The sequence below is a fragment of the Puma concolor genome, chromosome B1 (assembly GCF_028749965.1).
Source record: "Puma concolor isolate L17-30 chromosome B1, mPumCon1.1.hap2, whole genome shotgun sequence".
NCBI lineage: Eukaryota > Metazoa > Chordata > Mammalia > Carnivora > Felidae > Puma > Puma concolor.
Window position 1 is genome coordinate 172,213,305 of NC_141670.1, and position 25,137 is coordinate 172,238,441.

The window sequence follows — 25,137 nt, forward strand, 5'->3', positions numbered from 1 at the left end:
AACACATTACTAAGCTCACAAAAAAATTATCTGAAGAGGACAAAAACGAAAGGAAAGCAGGACCTCTACAAAATAAGTGAGAACACCAAAGCCAACTTTTCCCCTGAGATTTCTGTTAAAGCTTATAGTCCTTGAGCTTCTACTTCCATATCTGCTAGGGGAGTAAGATACCAGAGAATAAGAACTACATTCTGTTTAAGATGGGCAGTCTAACAGGAGGCACCCAGAAAAAAAGCAACACAACGTATAACTCTGAACTGAAAAAAAAAAAAAATACACACAGAAGGGAACAGCAAGAAAGCATATCAGCCTTTACTTTACTGTTAAATAGTGAGGATGAAAAAAAAAAACCCTGAAAATCCTAAGGATAAGTCAGCTCTCACTCAAGTTTGCAGTCTAAATTCATGCTACCAAAGTGGTCTAAATAATCTAGGGCAAAGAATTTAATTTAATTTGGTACCAAGCTATATTCCCAGCAGCTAACAGAGGCAGAAGCAAACTCTATGCAGGAATGCATCTTCAATCCAGAAAGATTTCAGAGTTCCAAAATATAAAACTGCATGAAAAATGAACAACTCTCAGTTAAAAAACAGATATGGCATCATGAATAAGTGCATGAACAGAGGAAAAAAGATAATATAGTTAGAACCAAAAATTTCAGACAGAAGAATTTTCAGTCACAGAATATAAGACATGTTTAATACGGTACTAAAAGAGAATAAAAGAGAAGTTGGACTTATGAAAACATAAGGAACAAGAGACCAAACTAGCAAAATGAAAAATAAAGAATTTCTAGAAATGAAAAATATAATCATTGAAATTAAAAACCCAACATACATATCAACCAGCAGATGAGAGGCAACAAACAAGGGAATTAGTAAACCAAGTAGACTTATGAAAATAATTCAGAATTCAGGCCAGAAAAATAAAGAAATACAATATGACAAAGAGGCTTAGAGGCATGGAAAATAAAGAAAGAAAATCTAACATAATTCTAGTTAGAGTTCCAAAAGGAGTAAAAGAGAACTGAAAGCAAGGTGGCTGGCTGGCTCAGTTGGTGGAGCATGTGACTCGTGATCTCATGGCTGACAGTTGGGAGTCCCACGTTGGGTAAAGACATTACTTAAAAATAAATAAGTAAATAAACTTTAAAAAAAAAGAGAGAGAGAATTGAGAAAAGGTAATACTTAAAGGGAGAGTGACAAAACTATAGAGTAAAACCAATTCTCAGATCCTGGAAGCCCAACAAATCTCAAGCAAAATAAACACATAGTAATACATACCTAGTACGCACAAATATACACAGTAAAACTGCAGTTTACACCAAAGTAAAGACTTTCAAAACAAAGGTAATCAAATTTAAAAAGCAATAAAATAGAAAAGACATGAGAACAAAAGCATGATATGTGACTTCTCAACAACAGTGGAAGCCAAAAGGCACTGTAATAACATCTTAAATGTGCCTTTACCATAGACAGATCCTCACCTCAAGGAACTTCTATAGGATCCACATCAGACAGAAAGATCAGAGAAATAAGAAAAGGTAGTTAACAAAGATTCTAGAAAAATATAAACAAATAACAATGTATATTGTATAGAAGGGAAAGAGCAGAACAAACACAAAATACAGCCAATAAATAGCATGTAAGTTGGGAGAAAGTGACCAGAATTAAAGCATTCTAAGTTCTTCATATTTTTCAGAAAAAATGTAAACTTTTCAATTACCTTTAGATGCTGAAGTACATAGAGTATATAACTCCCAAATGAGTACATGTATGTGTGTGTGTCTGGGAGAGAGGGGACAATGCAATGAGAAAAAAAGAAAAAATGTAAAAGGCAAAAAAGAAATAGAAGATAAAAAACACAAGGAAGCTCATGATACATTGGCAGAAATATATCCAAACGTATCAGTAATAACAGTAAATGTAAACAGACTAAATTTCCAATTAAAAGACAAAGATGATCAAATCAGGACAAAAAAAGGTTATAGTCAAAGGATGGGAAAATTTATACTGAGCAAATACTAATAAAATCTGGTGGAGATGTCACTAAAAAAAAAAGTTGTTACATAAAAATAATGAATGTAATTCATTAGTGTCATATGCTAAATGTCTGTGTATCTAGTAACATAGCCTTGAAATATATAAAGCAAAATTTTAGGGAGAACTATTAAAGAAAAAATTGTCAAATCTACCATCAGAGCCATCATGGCTTAAATGCCTACTTTAGAAAAGAAGGAAAGTTCAGAATTAAGAATCAAAATAGCTACCTGATAATTTATTTTTATTTTATTTTTTTAATTTAACATCTTTTTTTAATGTTTATTTTTGAGAGAAAGGGAGTACAAGTGGGGGAGGGACACAGCCGGGGCAGATAGAGGATCCGATGCGGGCTCTGCGCTGACAGCAGCGAGCCAGATACAGGCTCGAACCTATGAACAGTGAGATCATGACCTGAGATGAAGTTGGACATTCACCCAACTGAGCCACCCAGGCACCCCACTACAAGATAATTTAAAAATGAATGACAGAATAAATACAAAGAAAGCAGGAAGATTTAATTAAGGTAAAAGTAAAAATTAATAAAATAGAAAATAAACATACAATATAAGGATTCAAAGAAAAAAATTATTACTTGGGAACAAAATAAAATGGACAGAGTTCTGGCAAGAATAATCAAGAAAATGACAAACACCATTAGGAATGAAAAAAAGGGATATAACTATAAATGCTGCTCAGAATATACAGAGTATATTGAACTTGATCCAATAAATTAAAATTTTAGTTTAATTCGATAAGCTCCCAGAAAAAAATAGAACTTACCAAAACTGAATCAAAAAGAAACAGAAAAACTAAATGAAAGTAAATCAGCAGTCTAATAGCTTTCCACAAAGTAAACACTAATTCAGAAAGTTTTATACAAAAGTTCTATGGAACATGCAAGGGACAAATAATCTTATTCAAGCTATTTTGGTCTAGACAAAATGATTTTTTTTTTTTTTTAACATTTATTCATTTCAGAGAGACAGAGAAAGAGCACGAGTGGGGGAGGGGTAGAGAGAGAGAGAGAGAGAGAGAGAGAGGGAGACACAGAATCTGAAGCAGGCTCCCGGCTCTGAGCTGTCAGCACAGAGCCCGACGTGGGGCTCGAACTCACGGACCACAAGATCATGACCTGAGCTCAAGTCAGATGCTTAATCGATTGAGCCACTCAGGCGTCCTGAAAAAAAATGATTTTAAAAGATTTATACATACCTGTTTCATCAAGTGATGGTACTTTTTCCACTCTGAGACTTTGTGATCCCTGTCCTTCTTTCTGAACATTTGTAGAGTACAACTTCACTTGATTCAGTGTACAAATGAATGGGTGACTACAGGGAACCACGTTTGAAAAGCTTCCCAATGTCACTAAATTCTGCCATTCTACAAGAAAAAAAAATTAATTTCAAACTCACAACAAGGATTTTATACCCAATAAAACATACTTACTAATATTAGAAGGGTAATTTTACAGAATAACAATAAAACTTTCATTCTGCAAAATATCCAAATGCACAATGCCAACCCACCCTCTCCACAGAGATGTTTCATTGACCCCTAGGTGTATGGGGACCACATTTTGTAAAGAAAAAATAATAATATTCCTATTTTCTCTAATTTGTAAATATGTATTCATATGTAAACTTTTAAAATATATAAAATTAGATAAGACATTCTGATTATTGATTATTCACCTGTTCTGAAAGGTCTCTGGAATACTTTTATTTTATATGCTGGTTGCATGCTAAAAAATGTTGGCATAACATACTTTTCAGAATAGAGAACTCTAAGGGGGAGGGGGTGGGGGAGGTCAAGATGGCTTCGTATTCAAAATTACCCTGTGTCCTCCTTTTGCTAGCTAGAGATTTATTCCTCTTTCACTTCACAATCAATAAGTGAATTACACTAATCAGTCATTCAGAGTGTCACTGATTTTTTTTTTAATCAGATAATTAGATCAACATTTGGTAAGATTCCTCAGTATACAGGAATTCTAATTGAGGGAAGAATAGAAGACTAATTACAAAGCACTTCAGCTGCTGCATCTGGGTGACTGTGGGCTTTGGAGGCTGAAATACAGAAGAAAAATATATTCCACTTGCACTGAAGTGGTAGAAAACTAAATATGTCTGTCTCTACTCTCATGTGACCATCTTTCTCTTTTTTACTATGAGTACTCAGACCTTGAAAATCTTGTGAATAATTTACATCTCTTCTAAAGCATCAGATGAAATAATGAAGTTATATCATTAGAGATAGTCAAGTTTCTCTAGTGGAGAGTTAAGCTTTTAAGGGTTGAAACTTTCCTCTTTTTTTTTTTTTTTAAAGTAATCTCTATACCCAATGTGGGGCTTGAACTCATAACCATGAAATCAAGAGTCACACGTTCTACCAACTGAGCCAGCCAGACATTCCAAGTACTGAAACTTTTCTAATTGTTTAATAATGTTTTCCAAAAATGGTAATTCATGTATGTGCATGTACAGATGTATACCTTCTGAAATCAGGAAGAATAAACCTTTTCTTTATGGCTCAGAAAATTCATCAGGAACATAAATTTTGTGAATGTTCAAGATAATCTGAAAAGCATGAGAAACATAAAGCAGCATAAGTATCCACCCAAGTTTCAGGCTTGGAATTTTTTTTTTTTTTTTTTTTTTTGAAAAATTTCCTGATGTCAACTTAATTGTTCATTTATTTGGTAAAGAATTGTTAAAGGCCCAGTATGATTTTGGTCTTTTGGTATTTCTTAAAGGCTGAGTAAAGCAAATATAACAATGTATCTTCTTGCACATTAAAATATGTAGCCTACTAGCAGGGAGCTTGGATGGCTCAGTTGGTTCTGACTCTTGATTTCAGCTCAGGTCATGGTCCCAGGGTCGTGGCATTGAGCCCCACATCAGACTCCACGCACGGAGCCTGCGTAAGATTCTCTGCCCCTCTCCCCTGTCTTGTGCTCTCACTCTCTAAAATAAAAATCAGGGGCACCTAGATGGCTCAGTCGGTTAAGGTCAGTCTCTTTTGGCCCCAGTCATGATCTCACAGTTTGTGGCATCAAACCCCGCATCAGGTTCTGCGCTGGCAATGTGGAGCCTGCTTGGGATTCTCTCTCTCCCCCTCTCTTTGCCCCTCCCCCTCACACACTCTCAAAATAAATAAACTTAAAATATTTTTTTAGGAGCGCCTGGGTGGCTCAGTCGGTTAAGCGTCCGACTTCAGCTCAGGTCACGATCTCGCGGTCCGTGAGTTCGAGCCCCGCGTCGGGCTCTGGGCTGATGGCTCAGAGCCTGGAGCCTGCTTCCGATTCTGTGTCTCCCTCTCTCTCTGACCCTCCCCCATTCATGCTCTCTCTCTGTCTCAAAAATAAGTAAACGTTAAAAAAAATAAATAAATAAAATATTTTTTAAAGAATACATTTAAAAAAATAAAATTTTTTTAAAGAAATAAAATTTAAAAATAATTTAAAAATAAAATATGTAGCCTACTAGCAAAATTAGTGAAGCAAGGGCTAAAGCAAATGCTCCTAAGAAACACCCTCCAGGAAAGCACTGGTCACTGGTATTCTGACTTCACAGTCTGATTCAAAGTATCTTTTGTGATTATTACCTAACAAAGACAATATGCCACAAATACTTTTTTTTTTCACCCAGTGATCAAATGCTTTTGTAGAGACTGTACTAAAATGTTTAAAAAGGGAATATGCCACAGTCTAAAAATCCTTCCTCAGAAGCTGACAATGTTTCCATGACTGGTCCTAGATGTTTTTCAAGGTTCTCCTTAGTTTTTCAAACATTAAAGAAAATTTCAAATACATGCAAAGGTAGAAAAAAAAAAAAGTACAATAAATGTCCACATATTCATTGTCCACCTTCAGCAATTATCAACTCAGTCAACCTTGTCTTATCTCTACCTGCACCAATATCTCTTCACCTCCATGTTAATTTGATGAAAATCTCAGACAAAATAATTTCATTCATAAGTATTTCTGTATGTATTCTAAGAGACAAGAGCTTTTTAAAAACACAGATAAACCACCATTACAAAAAAATAATAAACAATTGAGGATATCATCAAATATCCTCAATTTCCAACTGTTAAAAGTTTTACAACTTTTGTGTGTGTGAACAGATCCCAATAAGATCCACATACTATGGTTGATGCAGATGTCTTTTAAGCCTCTTTTAAGCTACAAGATGTCTTTTTTTTTTTTAACTTTATGTGTTTCTTAAAGTTTATTTATTTTGAGAGACAGAGAGAGAACGTGAGCCCAAGCGGCAGAGGGGCAGAGAGAGAGGGAGGGAGAGAATCCCAAGCAGGCTCTGCACCATCATCATGAAGCCCTACTCAGGGTTCCATCTCACGAACTGTGAGATCATAACCTGAGCCAAAATCAAGAGGCGGCCACACACCTGACTGAGCCACCCAGGCACCCCTAAGAGCAATTTTTAAGGTGAAGAAACCAAGTTTTGTCCTAAATTTCTGTCCTGGTAGTTTTCCAGTCTGAATTTTGCAGACTTAATTCTCATGGTGTTCTTTAACCTGTTCTTCTATATGTTCTACAAATCAAAGGATGTAAAGGCTTTATCTAAATGCTGATTCTTTCTGTTAGGATGCTACCACTTATTATGCAGTGATTGAGTTCTTTCATCAGGAGCCACATAAAATTTGGTCGACTATTTGTGTAGTGTCTGCTGTTGTTCAATGCCCATAACCATTTATCCATTAGGTGGTTATAAATGGAGATATTCAAATGTATCAATTCTTCAATTGTTAGAACACTTCTACAAAAAGAAAATCCTGTTCACTTATTTGGTTATTCACCAACGTACTTCACATAGGAAAATCAGGCTAAATGCTTAATTCTCTCCTTATTTACCAGTTCTCATAATAAAGAGTTCACTACCTACCATCCTATATTAATTTGCGTATATATTATTATTTCATAGATTAAGAGTTATTTGATATATTTCAATCCATTTCAGTCACTCTGATTAATAGTTAAACTGTCCCATTTCTGACCAGTAGGGGTCTCTTCAAATTGATTCCTGCATCCTTCTGAAACTATTCTAGTAATAATCTTTAATAGCTTCCTTGCTAGCTGTTCTTGAAAAATCCTTAATTTTTAACTTTAGAAGAATTTCAGGTATCAGCAACGTTAAAAGTACACATTTGGCATTAACACAAGATCAAAAGTTGCACAAAATTTGCAGAATACATTACCACCTTTAACATTTTATACTCTAAAAAATATAGAGGACCACATTTGACTCAGGAAAAAGAATATTATCTAACACACAGCAATAGCAACACAACCATTTAAAAATACATAGGGGCACCTGGGTGGCTCAGTCAGGTAAGTGTCCGACTTCGGCTCAGGTCATGATATCACGGTTTGTGAGTTCAAGCCCCATGTCGGGCTCTATGCTGACAACTCAGAGCCTGAAAGCTGCTTCGGATTCTATGTGTCCCTCTCTCTCTGCCCCTCTCCCGCTAACCTCTGTCTTTCTCAAAAATAAATAAACATAAAAAATAAAAATAAACACACCCACTTTTTAATAAATTATTGAATTCATTAATTAATTCTAAGAGGCAGAAAGATAGTAAAATAATTGTTACACTTTATTCTAAAGAGGTTAGTGTGAACTTAAAATACACAACAGCAGAAGCTTTCTGGGCCCATAAAATACACAATAATACAGACTGTGAAAATGTTCTTCATGGTAATATTTATCATGGCAGTAACTGGAAACTTAAATGTTTCCTAATAAAAAAATAAAAATTAAATTATGATATCCCTATATTTTCATTGTGTATACATTAAAAACTATTAATGTGGAAAAATATTGAGAATATTACATAAAAAAGCAAAAGACAAAATAACATAGGATTTCAACTATTAAAAAATGTGACTGGGGGTTCCGGGGTGGCTCAGTCAGTTAAGCGTCCCACTCTTGATTTCGGCTCAGGTCACGACCTCACAGTTCTCAAGTTCAAGCCCCATGTCAGGCTCCAAGCTGACAGTGCAAAGCCTGCTTGGAATTCTCTCTCTCCCTCTCTCTCTGCCCTTATCCTGCTCTCGCTCACTCTCTCAAAATAAATAAACTTTAAAAAAAAAATGTGACTAGTAGGGGGCACCTGAGTGGCTCAGTCAGTTAAGTGTCTGACTCTTAATAGCAACTCAGGTTTTGATCTCAGGGTTTTGAGTCCAAGCCCTGTATTGGGATCCACGCTGGGCATGAAGCCTACTTTTAAAAAAATAATAAACAAAAATAAAAATGTGATTAGTTGGGGAGGAGTTAAGATGGCAGAGTAGTATAGTAGCAGGACCTTATGCTTGCCTTGTCCCTCGAATACCAGTAGATAAATACTAAGTCATTGTGAACACCCAGGAAATCTGAGAACTAAGAACAAACTGCAACTAGAGGGAGAAAAGAAGCCAAATTGTGGAAGGTAGGAGATGAAGGGATGGGATTTGGGGGAGAAAAGAATCAGCTGTGCTGAGGAGGGGAGGGAGCCCTGATTAGGGAGAGGGAAGAAAGGAGAGAAAGAGATGGCGGGGGTGGGGGGGAGAGAGAGAGAGGGAGGGAGGGAGGGGGAGAGGGGGAGAGAGAGAGAGAGAGAGAGAGAGAGAGAGAGAGAGCAAGCGCATGTACATGCAAGGGACAGCAAGCAGGGTGCAAAGCATTGCACAAGAACAACACTTCCCCAAAACCACTGACAGGGAAAATGACAGGGGCTGATAATCTCAAGTTTTTACAAGCAGCGGAGCTCAAAGTCTGAAGGTTTAGAAGTCCACGCTGTTGCTGGGGTGGGGCCTGGGAGTCACAGAGGTGCTCCTGTGCAGAAGGAGAACAGACATGGGTGCAGATAGTGTGCTCTGAGGATCCCTTGGGTTGCACTGAGAGAGACCGCACCCCTTCTTGCAGTGCATTTCGGAGAGGTGGCACTGGCTCTCCAGGGACAAAAAAGCCAACAGATGCCCTGAGCTGCCCTGTTCATTAGCCTAGGAGCAGAGGCAGCTGCTCAGGGCAGCTACGCTGGACACTGGCTTTCTGCTGCACTTTACAATAAACTCCAAGCCTCTGAGCTTTCATGCAACTGCCCTGCTGGGACAAACTGGCACCAGCCACAGCACAGTGAGACCCTTCCCCAGAGGATCAGAGTATGTCCATGCCCGACTGGGTCCCTAAAATTTGGAGTTTTGAAACCCAGCCAGCGCACCTGATATAAAAAATAGGAGCACTGCACCGGGTGGGCAGAGAGCCCAGACACAGACAGGGTGAAGGCAGAGATCTGAGGGAAGCCTGGGACACATGAGGGGAGAACGTTCGCTCTTCTGTGAGGGTTTCCTGAACAGCGGAAGGCATGAACTCCCCTCTCTGGGGACTAGAGAGCCGGCTGATGCCAGGTTTTCCTCGCCCATCAGCACAGAAGGACTTCAGTGAGCAGCAAAGCACCCAGAGTGGAAGCTTGAGCCACTTTCACCAAGCCCTTCCCTCTGTGCTCTGCAGGTGCTTCTGAACGAGGGCAAGTGTGCCTGAGAGTCAGAGCAGCAGTGGGCCACTCCCCCAGAAGACCAGCACAACCTCTCACCACCCACACGCAACAAATCTACTGATCATAGAGTGCTACAAAGCTTCAGTTCTAGGAAAAATAGGATCCAGCCTCTTTTAACAATTAGCCAACCAAAACATACTGAGTTAAAACTTGCCACACAGTGGACAAGGTCAAAACACTCCCCACTGCAGCACAGAGAAACTCTGCAGAGGACTGACCTAAGGGAAGAAACAGCCAAAACACAACAGTCGAGTACACAAAGCATATACCAGAAACAATTCCTGAAGCGGCAGGCCCTAGACAGTATGACTTCTTAATATAGCCAATACTCTCAAGAGCAGGAAACATAACAGGCTTTTATAACACACAGAAGACAGAGCCCTACACAAAATGCCAAGACGGAGGAATTCATCCTGAAAGAAAGAACAAGAGATCACAGACAGGGATTTAATCAAAACACATATAAGTAATATGACTGAACCAGAATTTAAAACAACAATCATATGGACACTAGCTGGGCAAGAGAAAAGCATAGAAGACACCAGGAAGTCCCTTACCACAGAGATAAAAGACCTAAAAGCTAGTCAGGCTGAAATTCAAAAATGCTATAACTGAGATGCAAAAACTGGATGTAATGACAAAGAAGAAAGAAGCAAAGGAATAAGTAATATAGAAGATAAAATGATGGAGAATAATGAAGCTGAAAAGAAGAGGGAAAGAAAAATATTGGATCACAAATGTAGATGTAGGGAACACAGTGGCTCCATAAAGCGTAGCATTCATACCATAGGAGTTCCAGAATAAGAAGGAAAAAGGGACAGGTTTATTTCGGCAAATAATAGCTAAAAACTTCCATAATCTGGGAAAGGAAACAGACAACAAAATCCAAGAGGCACAGAGAACTCCCATCAAATCAACAAAAGCAGGCCAACACCAAGATATTATCATAATAAAATTTACAAAATACAAAGATAAGGAAAGAATCCTGAAAGCAGCAAGGGAAAAGATATCCCCAACCTATAAGACAAATAAGGTTAGTAGCAGATCTCCCCACAGAAACTTGGCAGACCAGAAAGGAGTGGCATGATATGTTCAATATGCAGCCAAGAACACCTTATCCAGCAAGGCTATCATTCAGAATAGGAGAGATAAAGAGTTTCTCAACAAAAACTAAAGGAGTTAGTGACCACTAAACCAGTCCTGCAGGAACTAGTAAGGGGACTCTTTGAGTGGGAAGGACAGATCAAAAGCAACAAAGACTAGAAAGGAGCAGAGAAAATCTCCAGAAAATCTCCTGATGTTACAGGTAATACAATTCATATTGTATTTACAGGCACTAAATTCATATCAATAATCACTCTGAATGTAAATGGACTAACTGCTCCAATCAAAAGACACAGGGTATCAGAATGGATTTAAAAAAAAAAAAAAAAAGACCTATCTATATGCTGCCTACAAGAGACTTATTTTAGACCTAAAGACACCTCCAGCTGGAAAGTGAAGGAATGGAAAACCATTTATTATGCTAATGGATGTCAAAAGAAAGCTGGGGTAGCCATACTTTTATATCAGACAAACTAGATTTTAAACCAAAGACTGTAACAAGAGATGAAAAAAGGCACTATATGATAATAAAGAGATCCATCCAACAAGAAGTTCTAACAACTGGAAATATTTATGCCCCCAATAATAGGCATTTGGGAGTAACCAAATACATAAATCAATTAATGACAAACATAAAGAAACTCATTGATAACAACACAGTAATAGCAGGGACTTAAACACACTACTTACAACAACGGACAGATCATCTAAGCAGAAACTCAACAAGGAAACAAAGGCTCTGAATGACACACTGGACCAGATGGACTTAACAGATATATTCAGACCACTGCATCCTAAAGCAGCAGAATACACATTCTTTTCCAGTGCGCATGAGACATTCTCCAGAGTAGATCACATACTGCGTCGCAAATCAGGCTTCAACAAGTATAAAAACTGAGATCATACCAGGCATGTTTTCAGACCACAATGCTATGAAACTTGAAGTCAACCACAATAAAAAAAAAAAAAAAAATTGGAAAAGACCGCAAATACACGGAGGTTAAGATCATCCTACTAAAAAATGAATGGGTTAACCAGGAAATTAAAGAAATTAAAATATATCTGGAAGCAAATGAAAATAAAAACACAGCAGTCCAAAACATCTGGGATGCAGAAAAATCAGTCCTAAGAAGGAAGCATTCAGTAATACAGGTCTACCTCAAGAAGCAAGAAAAGTCTCAAATATACAACCTAACCTTCACCTGTCAGAGCTAGAAAAGGAACAACAAATAAAGCCTAAAGCCAGCAGAAGAGAAATAATAAAGATTAGTGCAGAAATAAATGATACAGAAACCAACAAAAAACCCAGTAGAGCAGATCAATGAAACTAGAAGCTGGTTTTTGAAAGAATGAGTAAAACTGGTATACCCTGAGCCAGATTTACCAAAAAGAAAAGAGGAAGGACCCAAATAAAATCACGAATGAAAGAGGAGAGATTAGGGGCACCTGGGTGGCTCAGTCAGTTAAGCATCTGACTTTGGCTCAGGTCATGATCTCAGGGTTTGTGGGTTCAAGCTCCATGTCAGGCTCTGTGCTAACAACAGCTCAGAGCCTGGAACTTGCTTCTGTGCTAACAGCTCAGAGCCTAGAACTTGCTTCGGATTCTGTGTCTCCCTCTCTTTCTGACCCTTCCCCGCTCATTGTCTATCTCTCAAAAATAAACATTAAAAAAAAGAGAGATAAAAAAAAAAAGAAAGAGGAGAGATTACAACCATATCACAGAAATACAATTAAAAGAGAATATTATGTTATTTTCAATTTTTTGAGGAACCTTGATACTGTTTTCCAGAGTCACTGCACCAGTATGCATTCCCACCAACAGTGCAAAAGTGTTCCCCTTTCTCCACATCTTCACCAACATCTGTTGTTTCCTGTGTTGTTAATTTTAACCATTCTGACAGGTGTGAGGTGGTAACTCACTGTGGTTTTGATTTGTATTTCTCTAATGATGAATGATGTTGAGCATCTTTTCGTGTGTCTATTAGTCATCTGGATGTCTTCTTTGCAAGAATGTCTATTCGTGTCTTCTGCTCATTCCTTCACCAGATTATTTGTTTTTTGGGTGTTGAGTTTCATAAGTTCTTTATAGATTTTGGATACTAACCCTTTATCCAATATGTCATTTGAAAATATCTTCTCCCATTCCATAGTTTGCCTTTTAGTTTTGTTGACTGTTTCCTTCACTATGCAGAAGACTTATCTTGATGAGGTCCCAAAAGTTCATTTTTGCTTTGGGTTCCTTTGCTTTCAGAGACATGTCTAATAAGAAGGTGCTGTGGCCAAAATCAAAGAAGTTGCTGCCTGTTTCTCCTGTGGGATTTTAATGTTTTCCTCTCTCACATTTAGGTGTTTCATCCATTTTGAATTTATTTTGGTGTATGGTGTAAGAAAGTGGTCCAGTTTTGGGGTGTCCAGGTGGCTCAGTTAGTTGTCTGACTTCAGCTCAGGTCATGATCTCACAGTTCATGATTTTGAGCCCCACACTGGACTCTGTGCTGACAGCTCAGGGCCTGAAGCCTGCTTCAGATTCTGTGTCTCCCTCTCTCTCTCTCTCTGCCCCTCCTCCCTCCCCCCAAAATAAATAAACATTAAAAATAATTTTTAAAAAAAGTGGTCCAGTTTCATTCTTCTGCATGTCACTGTCCAGTTTTCCCAGTACCATTTCCTGAAGAGACAGTCTTTTTTCAATTGGATACTCTTTCTTGCTTTGTCAAAGATTAGTTGGCCGTACATCTGAGAGTCCATTTCTGGGTTCTCTATTCTGTTCCACTGATCTGTGTGTCTGTTCTTGTGCCAGTACCATACTGTCTTGATGATTACAGCTTTGTAATACAGCTTGAAGTCTGGAATTGTGATGCTTTCAGCTTCGCTTTTCTTTTTCAGGATTGTTTTGGCTATTTGGGGTATTTTGTGGTTCTGTACAAATTTTAGGGTTGCTTGTTCTAGCTCTGTGAAGAATGCTGGTGTTATTTTGATAGGGATTGCACAGACTGTGTAGACTGCTTTAGGTAGTATAGACACTTTAACAATATTTTTTCTCCCAACCCACGAACATGGAATGTTTTTTCACTTCTTTGTGTCTTCTTCAATTTCTTACATAAGCTTTCTATAGTTTTCAGCATACAGATCGTTTATCTCTTTGGTTAGGTTGATTCCTAGGTATCTTATGGTTTTTGGTATAAACCATAAGATAAATGGTTTGTATACTATTTATATACCATAAATGGTAACTGTAAATGGGAACAATTCCCTGATTTCTCCTTCTACTACTTCATTATTGGTGTATAGAAATTCAACTGAGGGGGTGCCTGGGTGGCTCAGTTGGTTGAGTGTCTGACTTTGGCTCGGGTCATGATCTCACAGTCCATTGGTTCAGGCACCATGTCAGGCTCTGTGCTGACAGCCCAGAGCCTGGAGCCTGCTTCAGATTCTGTGTCTCCCTTTCTCTCTGCCCCTGTCCCACTCACACTCTGTCTCTATCAAAAATGATTATACGTTAAAAAATTTTAATTAAAAGCTTTTAATTAAAAAAATGCAACTGATTTCTGTATGCTGATTTTATATCCTGTGACTGCTAAATTCACAGATCAGTTCTAGCAGTTTTTTGGTGGATCATTTGGGTTTTCCACGTACAGTATCATGTCATCTATGCAAAGTGAAAGCTTGACTTCTTCCTTGCCAAATTTGTATGCCTTTTATTTCTTTCTGTCTGAAAAAATTAAAAATAGAACTACCCTGAAAAAATTAAAAATAGACCTACCCTATGACCCAGCAATTGCACTACTAGGTATTTATCCAAAGGATACAAAAATGTTCATTTGAAGAGCACACACACCCCAATGTTAATAGCAGCATATCAACAATAGCCAAATTATGGAAAGAGTCCAAATGTCCATCAACTGATGAATAAAAAAGATGAATGGAATATTACTCGGTGATCAAAAAGAATGAAATCTTGCCATTTGCAACAACATGGATGGAACTAGAGAGCATTGCTAAGCAAAATAAGTCAGAGAAAAAAATGTCATGATTTCATTCATATGTGGAATTTAAGAAACAAAATGATAAACACAGGAGATGGGAAGGATAAAAAGAGAGGGAGGCAAACCATAAGAGACTCTTCAATACAGAAACAAACTGAGGGTCACTGAAGGGGGGGAGGTGGATGGGGGAATGGGCTGAATGGATGATGGTCATTAAAGGAGGGCACTTATTGGGATGAGTATACGGTGTTATATGGAAGTGATGAATCACTGGGTTCCAATCTTGAAACCAATATACTACAGTGTATGTGGAATACTTTAAATTTAAATGAAAATTAATTTTTAAAAAGAGAATAATATGAAAAATTATATGCCAACAAATTGGGCAATGGTGAAGAAATGGATAAATTCCTAGAAACATATAAACGGCCAAAACTGAAAATCTGAACAGACCCATAACCAACAAAGAAACTGAATCAGTAATTAAAAATCTTTCAACAAACAAAAGTCAAGGGTCAGATGGCATCCTTGGGGAATCCTAGCAAACATTTTTTTTTAATGTTTATTTATTTTTGAGAGAGAGAAAGAGAGACAGAGCATGAGCAGGGGAGGGGCAGAGAGAGTGAGGGAGACATAGAATCTGGAACAAGCTCCAGGCTCTTAAGGTGTCAGCACAGAGCCCAATGCGTGGCCTGAACTCATGAACCACGAGATCATGACCTGAGTCGAAACTGGACACTTAACCAACTGAACCACCCAGATGCCCCAGGAATCCTACCTAATATTTAAAGAAGAGTTAATACCTATTCTTCTCAAACTGGTCCAAAAATAGAAGTAGTAGCAAAACTTCCAAACTCATTCTATGAAGCCAGCAATACCTTGATTCCAAAATCAAACTACTATAAAGGAGAATTACAGGCCAATGTCCCTGATGAATATGGAGCCAAAATTCAAAAAAAGCTACTAGCAAATCAAATCCAACAGCACATTAAAAGAATTATTCTCCACAATCATCACAATCAAATGGGATATATTCCTGGCCTGCAAGCGTGGTTCAATATTCACAAATCGACATGATACAGCACATTAATAAAAAAAAGGATAAGAACCATATGAGACTCTCCACAGATGCAGAAAAGGCATTTGATAAAAGGCAACATCAATTTTTGGTAAAAACCCTTAACAAAGTAGGGATAAAGAGACCATACCTGAAAATCACAAAGTCGATATCTGAAAGACCCACAGCTAATATCATCCTCAATGGAGAAAACCTGAGAGCTTTTCCTCTACAGTCAGGAACAAGACAGGGATGTCCACTCTCACCGTTATTTAACATAATACAGTACTAGAAGTCCTAGCCTCAGCAATCAGACAAGAAAAAGAAATAAAAGGCATCCAAATCAGCAAGGAAGAAGTCAAATGTTCACAATTCACAGATGATATGATATTCTATGTAGAAAACCCAAAAGACTCCACCAAAAAATTGCTAGAACTGATATTCAAATTCAGCAAAGTCACAGGATACAAAATCAATGTACAGAAATCCGTTGCATTTCTTTACACCAATAATGAAGCAGCAGAAAAAGAACTCAAGGAATCAATCCCATTTACAGTTACACCAAAAACCGTAAGATAACCTAGGAATCACCCTAACCAAAGAGGTAAAAGATCTATACTCTGAAAACTACAGAACACTTATGAAAGAAATTGGAGAGGACACAAAGATATGGAAAACCTTCCATGTTCATGGATTGGAAGAACAAATATTGTTAAAATGTCTATATTACCCAAAGCAATCTACACATCTAATGCTATTCCTATCAAAATGCCACCAGTATTTTTCAAAGAGCTAGAACAAAAAACCCAAAAATTTATATGGAACCTAAAAAGACCCCAAATAAGCCAAAGCAATACTGAAAAAGAAAAGCAAAGCAGAAGTATCACCATTCCAGACTTCAAGCTATATCACAAAGTTGTAGTCATCAAGACACTATGGCACTGGCACAAAAGCAGACACGTACATCAATGAAATGGAATAGAAAACCCAGATATGGACCCATAACTGTACGATCAACTCATCTGCGACAATGCAGAAAAGAATGAATTTCCAATGGAAAAAAAGACAGTCTCTTCAAATGGTGTTGGGAAAACTGGACAGCGACAGACAGAAGAATGAAACTGGACCATTTTCTTACACCATACACAAAAATAAATTCAAAATGGATGACAGGAAAACATCAAAATGCCAAGGGAGAAAACAGGCAGCAACCTCTCTAACACTGGCCGGAGCAACTTCTTACTAGACACGTCTCTGGAGGCAAGGGAAATAAAAGCAAAAACTTCATCAAGATAAAAAGCTTCTGCACACTGAAGGACACAATCAATAAAACTAAAAGGCAAACTATGGAATGGGAGAAGATATTTGCAAATGACATATTGGATAAATGGTTAGTATCCAAAATCTATAAAGAACTTACCAAACTTAACACTCAAAAAACAAATAATCCAGTGAAGAAATGAGCAGAAGACATGAATAGAAATTCTTCCAAAGAAGACATACAGATGGTTAATAGACACATGAAAAGATGCTCACAACATTACTCATCATCAGGGAAATACAAATCAAAACTATAATGAGATATCACCTTACACCTGCCGGAATAGCTATGGTTAACAACACAGGAAACAACAGATGTTGGCAAGGATGTGGAAAAAGGGGACCCTCTTATACTGTTGATGGGAATGCAAACTCGTGCAGTGACTCTGGAAAGCAGTGTGGAGATTCCTCAAAAAGTTAAAAATAGAACTATCCTACAACCCAGCAATTGCACTACTAGGAATTTACCCAAAGGATACAAAAATACTCATTTGAAGGGACATGTGCACCACAGGGTTTATAGCAGCATTATCAGCAATAGCCAAATTATGCAAAGAGCCCAAATGTCCACCAACTGATGAGTGGATAAGGAAGATGTGGTATATACATATACAATGGAATATTACTCAGCCATCAAAAAGAATGAAATCTTACCATTTGCAACAATGTGGATGGAGCTATGGTATATTATGCTAAGGAAAACAAGTTAATCAGAGAAAGACAAATACCACATGATTTCACTCACATGTGGAATTTAAGAAACAAAACAGATGAACATAGGGGAAGGAGAAAAAAAAAGGCAAATCACACGAGACTCTTAACTATAGAGAACGAAGTGAAGGTTGCTAGAGGGAAAGTGGGTGAGGGGATGGGCGAGATGGGTGACGGATATTAAAGAGGGCACTTGTGATGAGCACTGGATGTCATATGTAAGTGATGGATCACTAAATTCTACTCCTAAAACCAGTATTACACTACATGTTAACTAACTAGAATATAAATAAAAACTTGAACAACAACAACAACAAAAGTGACTTGTGGGGGCACCTGACTGGCTCAGTCAGTAAAGCATGTGACCCTTGATCTTGTGGTTTTGAGTTCAAGCCCCGCACTGAGTATAGAGCCTAATTAAGAAAAAAAAATGTGACTGGTGAAATATCTAGATTATGTATAGTTTTTACTTGATAAGTTATAATTTTCTGTATTTTCCAAAAAAATGCCGAAAATTAAAAAAACTAAGAAATACATTCATTGCCAAATTACTTCTAATATTATTACTACTAATACTGACACTATCTAGTTTACTCTTACGCTTTCAGCTAGCCAAAAACACAGGAAAACCTTTGGTGATGAATCATCTAGCAAGCAAAAGTGTGACCTAGATCAGGTAGCTCAGCCTAGAGAACGATAACGGATGTGATTTCTCTCCAGAACACAGTAAGCAACAGGGAAGAATATTGTTTTTTTTGTTTGTTTTTTTTTTTAATTTTTTTTTCAACGTTTTTATTTATTTTTGGGACAGAGAGAGACAGAGCATGAACGGGGGAGGGGCAGAGAGAGAGGGAGACACAGAATCGGAAACAGGCTCCAGGCTCTGAGCCATCAGCCCAGAGCCTGACGCGGGGCTCGAACTCACGGACCGCGAGATCGTGACCTGGCTGAAGTCGGACGCTTAACCGACTGCGCCACCCAGGCGCCCCAAGAATATTGTTTTTTTAAGTAAATATGAGATGCTGGCAACTTCCTACATTGCCTATTGGTATACATCTCTACTGCCCTTAATTCTTGTTAATATATGCTTAGAAAAGTAAAAACAGTATCTAATATATTTAGGGTTTACCAAGCACCATTGTCTTAAATGCCTTCCCTGCATCATATTTTCTAATTTATATTCCAAAACATACCTCAAAGTCATCTATTTCTCTCCATCTCCACTGCTAACCACCATGGCCTAGCCACAGCCTTGCCTGCCTAGATAACTATCATAGTTCCCAAATGATGTCCTTACTCACTCTCCCCTTTTCAATCCATTCTCCCCACAGTAGTCTGACTGATATTTTGTAAATATTGCCCTTTTTTAAAACCTATGGCCTAAAAGGCACTGATGCTTCTCAAACTTCATTTCATACTCTATGCCCACTTCCCCGAGCCACAGCAGTTTTCTTCTCTGCTCCTGAACGCTACTATATGGTCTTTAGGGTTCCTATTTGCTCTACCTGGACTGCTCTTCACCCTAGATCTTCACGTGGCTAGTTCATTTTCATTTTTCATGCCTTGACTCAGTCACCACCTCCTTAGCAGATCTAAATGAAATGGCCTCTGCTAGCTACTTTTTAGCCCATCATCTTTGCAGCACTTAGACATGTTTTCTCATTCTTAGTGTCTGCCCAATGAAGGTCTGTCTTGTTCAGCACTAACTACAATGCCTGGCACCCTTTGCTGAACTGAACCTCAACTCACAAAAACCTATGAGGCACACAGTATGATTAGCATCATCTTTCAGTTAACACATCCTATCATAAATTTGAACTATATAGAACTATGCTGTCAGCCTGCCAAAATGGTCTTTTATAGCTGGCAATGTTCCTATAACTTATTCAAAGTGGGGTGGGGGGAGGAGGCACAACAAAAGTGAAAACTTCCACTCTGTTTTCCTTAGGGTAATAAATACTACCAGATTAGAGACAGGAATAAAATACAAAAATTTGGGGCGCCTGGGTGGCGCAGTCGGTTGGGCGTCCGACTTCAGCCAGGTCACGATCTCGCGGTCCGTGAGTTCGAGCCCCGCGTCGGGCTCTGGGCTGATGGCTCAGAGCCTGGAGCCTGTTTCCAATTCTGTGTCTCCCTCTCTCTCTGCCCCTCCCCCGTTCATGCTCTGTCTCTCTCTGTCCCAAAAATAAAAAAATAAAAAAATAAAAAAATAAAAAAATTTAATTTTTTATTTAAAACTACACTTCTGTTAAACCTCAGATTTAAGCAAAAGCACATATCTGTTAATTTGATATGCAGTACTTAAAGGAGCATCCTCCCATCTCAAATTTTTGTCAAATGAGGTGAGGCATAAATATATGAAAAAATAAAATAAGTGCCCCATGCAAAGTCAGAGGAACTTTTTTAAAAAAAGGAAATATTAACTACAGAAACTAAGTCACATTTTTATTCTTTAAAAGGATTATGTTTGGGGTGCCCAGTGGTTCAGTTGGTTGAGCGTTCAACTCTTGATTTCAGCTCAGGCCACGATCTCATGGTTTGTGAGATGGAGTCCCATATGGAGCCCAGTGAGGAGCACAGGGCCTGCCTGAGATTCTATTTGTCTCTGCCACTCTCCTGTCCCCACTGACAGGAGCGGCATATATTCTTACTGTACATTTTTTCTAGTTTTACCTAATAGTACAATAGCATTTTCTCATGTCACTAAATATTGTCCTAAATTGATATTTTTAATGTTGTATACATCACCAGTGCATAATAAAGGTACCATAATATATTTCAGTTTCCAACTCTCCATAACTAAAAATGTTATCAATTTATTATAATGAATAATGAAACTGTGCACACACTGTAATACCTCTCTGCTTATTTCTTTAAAGTAAATCATTTTAAATAGAATCATTGGGTCAGAAAGTATAAACTTTTAAAGTTTTTGTTTTTTTAAAATGTTTATTTTGAGAGACAGCACAAGCAGAGGAGGGGAAGAGAGAGGGAGAAAGAGAATCCCAAGACATGGGGCTGGATCTCACGAAGCCTAAGATCATGACCTCAACCAACTGAGCCACCCAAGCACCTCTAAAGTTCTTTTTGTTCTTTAATGTTCATTTATTTTTGAGAGAGACAGAGTGTGAGCAGGGGAGGGGCAGAGAGGGAGACACAGAATCTGAAGTAGGCTCCAGGCTCCAAGCTGTCAGCACAGAGCCCAACGAGGGGCTCGAACTCAGGAAGCGCGAGATCATGACCTAGGCTGAAGTTGGACACTTACTGGACTGAGCCACACAGGTGCCCCTAGTTCTTTTTTTTTCTTTCTTTCTTTTTTAGTGTTTATTTTTGAGAGAGAGCATGAGCAGGGGAAAGGCAGAGAGAGAGGGAGACAGAGGATCTGAAGTGAACTCTGTGCTGACACTAGAGAGCCTGATGTGGAGCTAGAACTGATAAACCATGAGATCATGACCTAAGACCTTTCAGATGCTTAAACAACTGAGCCACTCAGGTGACCCCTTTGTATTCTTTTTATATAAAGAATAACTGACCTCCAAAACACTGTTCAACTGTATGTCCCAATGAATAGTAAGAAAGTTCCTGCTTTCCTGTACCCTCCGTATGAGGCATCATTATGGAAAACTTAGCCAATATGCTACAGGCAATGAGTAGCAAATCCTTAAACTAATATTTCCATGCCTACTGGTACGTATGGTAGATTTTTGCATTTGAATTGGCCACTTGAACTCCTTTAATGAACTCTTCATTTATTTATTTTGCCCATTTTTTTACTGCAAGATACACTGGTTTGTAAAAATTCTTTATAAATTAGGGATACTAACTTTATAACTGCACTGTTCAATACAGTAGTCACTGTCCATTGAGCACCTGAAATGTGGCTATTCTGAATTAAGATGTGCTAAACATAAAATGCACACTGGACTTCAAAGATTTAGTACAAAAAATAATGTAAAATAACTCAATTTTTATCTTGATTGCATATTGAAATATTTTGAAAATACTGGATAAAATATATTAAAACTGGGGCACCTGAGTAGCTCAGTTGGCTAAGAGTCCGACTTCAGCTCAAGTCATGATCTCGTAGTTTGTGGTTTGAGCCCCGCATCGGGTTCTCTATTATCAGAGGCCACTTCAGATCCTCTGTTACCCTCTCTGCCCTTCCCCCACTAGCGCATGCTCTCTCTCAAAAATAAATGTTAGAAAAAAACCCAAGAACTAAAATATATTAAAATTAACACTATCTGTTTTTTACTGTTTCACATTTGGCCATCAGATAACTCAAGATTACATACATGGCTCAATTATCTTTCTTTTGGACAGTGCTGCTCTACAATGTTTTCCTTATCCCCTTGAAACTGAGCTTTCAGTGTACAGGCATTTCTCATTTCTAAGTATGCAAATAAGGCAATTGTTTCCCTTAAGGCTTCCTTCTCTCCTTATTCTTTGTAAGTTTTTCCTCCACCACACAGGGATTTAGAAGCATAAACTTTTTCTTGACGAAGAAAAATATGTTTTTGGAATTTTTCCCCAAAAGTTCTTCAAATATCCTTTTCTTCTTACATGCATCCAACTTAAATAGTACCCTTTTTCTAAATGCTTTTTAAAATTTTACCATAACTGTTGTCCTTTTAAAAATTGTTTTGGTATTTCTGGAACTAAATTCTCACAAAGAAGGCTATTTTTAAAACCTACTACATGTTTTTTTAAGTGTGAAAACACATTTTAATTTCCTGGTGATAAACATTCCAAAGAACTTTGCAAAGTCATTCTGACTGATGGAATAGGTATTATTATCTGTGGTTCACAGATGGATGAGACAAAGAGTACATAATTTTGGACACGATGACAGTTACAGAGAATAGGGAATACAAATTACACTATTTCAAATCCTTTCAACTAACACTTAAAGGGCAGTTTAGACTAAATTCAACAGCCAATATACCTAATTTAAGTGTAAAATGCCAAAGTTGCTTGGCGATAAGAATCAACTCTGCTAGAAGGTTTACCTGGGGATTTTGGAGTATGGTATAATCAGATGATTCATTTTGTTCATTAGGGAACCAGCTATATTGCCAAAATAGAAAAACTCAACTTTTCTATCACCACCAAAAAGCCCCAAGAACAGTGACGTTAAAATTAACTCCTCTGAAATTTTAAAAGCCAGTTTATACATTCATTGCAAATAAAAAACACTGATGTATTCTAATTTTATCTGCACAGCTTAGGCATTACTTTAATTTATATTACTTATCAACTTGAATGACTTGACTGCAAGTTCTAACTTCTACTCTGAGGTCACAAACATGATACAAAGTTTTTCAAACATGAACTTTTGGGAAATGTTTCTGTAAATACTCTGCATACTCAAGAATCTGAGGAATTAGACTAGGGGTGGATATGGTTCTGTTTTTCCCTCCTCGTTCCTATCAGTTCTGGAGAATCAAGCTACAGCATGTCAAGCCATGGTAAAAACAGACACAAGCCTTACTAAAACTGAAAAGTTCCTTGCTATCTTGGAAACTGTGGGACAACTTAAATTTGAGGCAGAAAAGAATGCTGAAGGAGAGGGATAAAAATTCGCGTCAACCACATTTTTCTGAGTTACAGTTCCAGTACACACGTTTTCACCAATAAGATTGTTCAACGGAACCGAAGAGAGAGTTCTCTTGCTTTTCAGTCCCAAACTGGGTCCATTCAATGACTGTGGCACGGTCATACGCTCATACTCAAGAATGATTCGTAAATAATGAGTACTCCCCCCCGCCCCCAATCCTCCCTACTTTCGGGAAATTTAAGACAAAAGTTGGAGATATGGGAAAAGGGGCAGGGCAAGAAAACCTGCTCGGCCAAAAGCGCTCAAAGAAAGGGAACTGGTGAGCTCGAAACACCCAGGCACTCTGGGGAGTCAGCAATTTCTCACTGTCCGAAAGGAAAGAGATTGTCACCGGGGACATTGCGATGCAAACGTGGCGTTTCATTTGGTACAAAGTGGTTGGCTTCACGCAAGCGACCAGGCCCGAGAGCTACCCGCAAGTTTCCGCGGGGGTCGTCTTAGGGCCAGAGGCGAAACCAGGGTCTGGGAGACCTCTCCAGAAACCCCGCGGGCTGGGCGGGCCGAACTGCAAAGGCGGAGACCCGGAAGCAAGGTTAGGGGGTTGGGGAAGGGCAAGCAGGCGAACTGCCCGAGGCGAAGCGCCGAGACTGGCCTGGTCCTCCAGGTCACCTGCCGCGGAGTCAGCGGCCGGGCCGGTACACTCACCCTGGCGCTCGCTGGAGCCGTGGGCCGCCGCCCTGCAGCGCAGACGGAGCCGGCACAGGGAGGACCAGCTACATCTGTGGGCCGCAGCGGCGGCGGCCAAGCCCGGTAACATCCTGGCGGGGCAAAGGCCCCTATTCGGACACCACCTCCTGCCTCCGCGACGCCGCCGGCAACAACTGACTCCATAGACCGGACACCTGCTAATACTCACGCCTGCGCCGCCACAGGCGGCCTGGATGACCCGGAAATAGTAACAACATTTAGCGCCGCAGAGCGCGCAGGCAGCGGAAGTGACGTAGTCTCGGAGCACTAATCGAGAGGCCTTGCCTCCGCAGACCGTGACGCCACGACGTGCGCAGGGCGGGGATGCTGCTGGGTTTTGGTGTCCTCTTCGCTTTTTCTGCGTCTGTACCTTTTCGCGTTATTTGGAAGTCATCGCCTGAGTGGTTTGCATCCTAACAGCTAGGAAAACCGTGGGAGAAGTGACAGGGCCTTTTCGGGCGTCTGCCTGCTTCTATTTCTGAGCTCGAAACGTGGGCCATGCTGTTGGAAATGGGAAGAGAGGTGGGAAGGAAGGATGGTGGCTTACTTAACCTCTCTCTCCGGAGCCTTCTTGGATGAGCTCAAGCAGCGGCTAACGTGCCGAACTCAGTACTCTCCAAACCCTGCCCCAGTACGTCGTTCTCCTCTAACACACCAGTGTGTAGCCAGAGTACGTGAAGGCAGGTACTTGCCTTATTTACCTCTGAACCTCGGATTCCCGTGTGTAATGTAATAAAGTAAGACTTTAATGTGTTCGAGGTGGGTTAAGTGGAGATGTGCGGACATCGGAACAGGAGTCAGTCTGGTTCTAGAAAGATCGGAACAATACTCACCACGGTGTTGACCTCTGACATGCTCATTCAGATCTTAGCTCAAACTCAATAGACACTTTCCTTGACTACGCTGGCTGGAGTAGGGCTGGTTAGTCTCTACCCGGTTGCCTTGTATACTTTTCTTCAAAACGCTTATCATTATTTGAAAGTTTCTATGTAGTTTTGTTTTGTTTTGTTTTGTTTTTTAATTTGCTCGGAATAGAAAATAAGCATCACGGAATCTTGGGTT

At 39.0% G+C, this 25,137-nt stretch overlaps 1 protein-coding gene across 2 annotated transcripts in view; it reads right to left on the minus strand.

The window, feature by feature from the left end:
- SLC30A9 (solute carrier family 30 member 9) overlaps positions 1 to 24,276 on the minus strand; it is an 84,763-nt gene extending 60,487 nt beyond the window's left edge. Inside the window, exons 1-2 of one of the 2 annotated variants that reach the window (XM_086705156.1) lie at positions 24,034 to 24,276; positions 3,255 to 3,422 (exon numbers count right to left, since the gene is read on the minus strand). In XM_086705156.1, coding sequence (XP_086561282.1) covers positions 3,255 to 3,422; positions 24,034 to 24,145 — 280 coding nt within the window. In that variant the 5' untranslated portion in view covers positions 24,146 to 24,276. The remainder of the gene's footprint in view (positions 1 to 3,254; positions 3,423 to 24,033) is intronic. The other variant, XM_025922380.2, reaches the window with a different exon arrangement.
- Between the last annotated feature and the right edge of the window lie 861 nt (positions 24,277 to 25,137).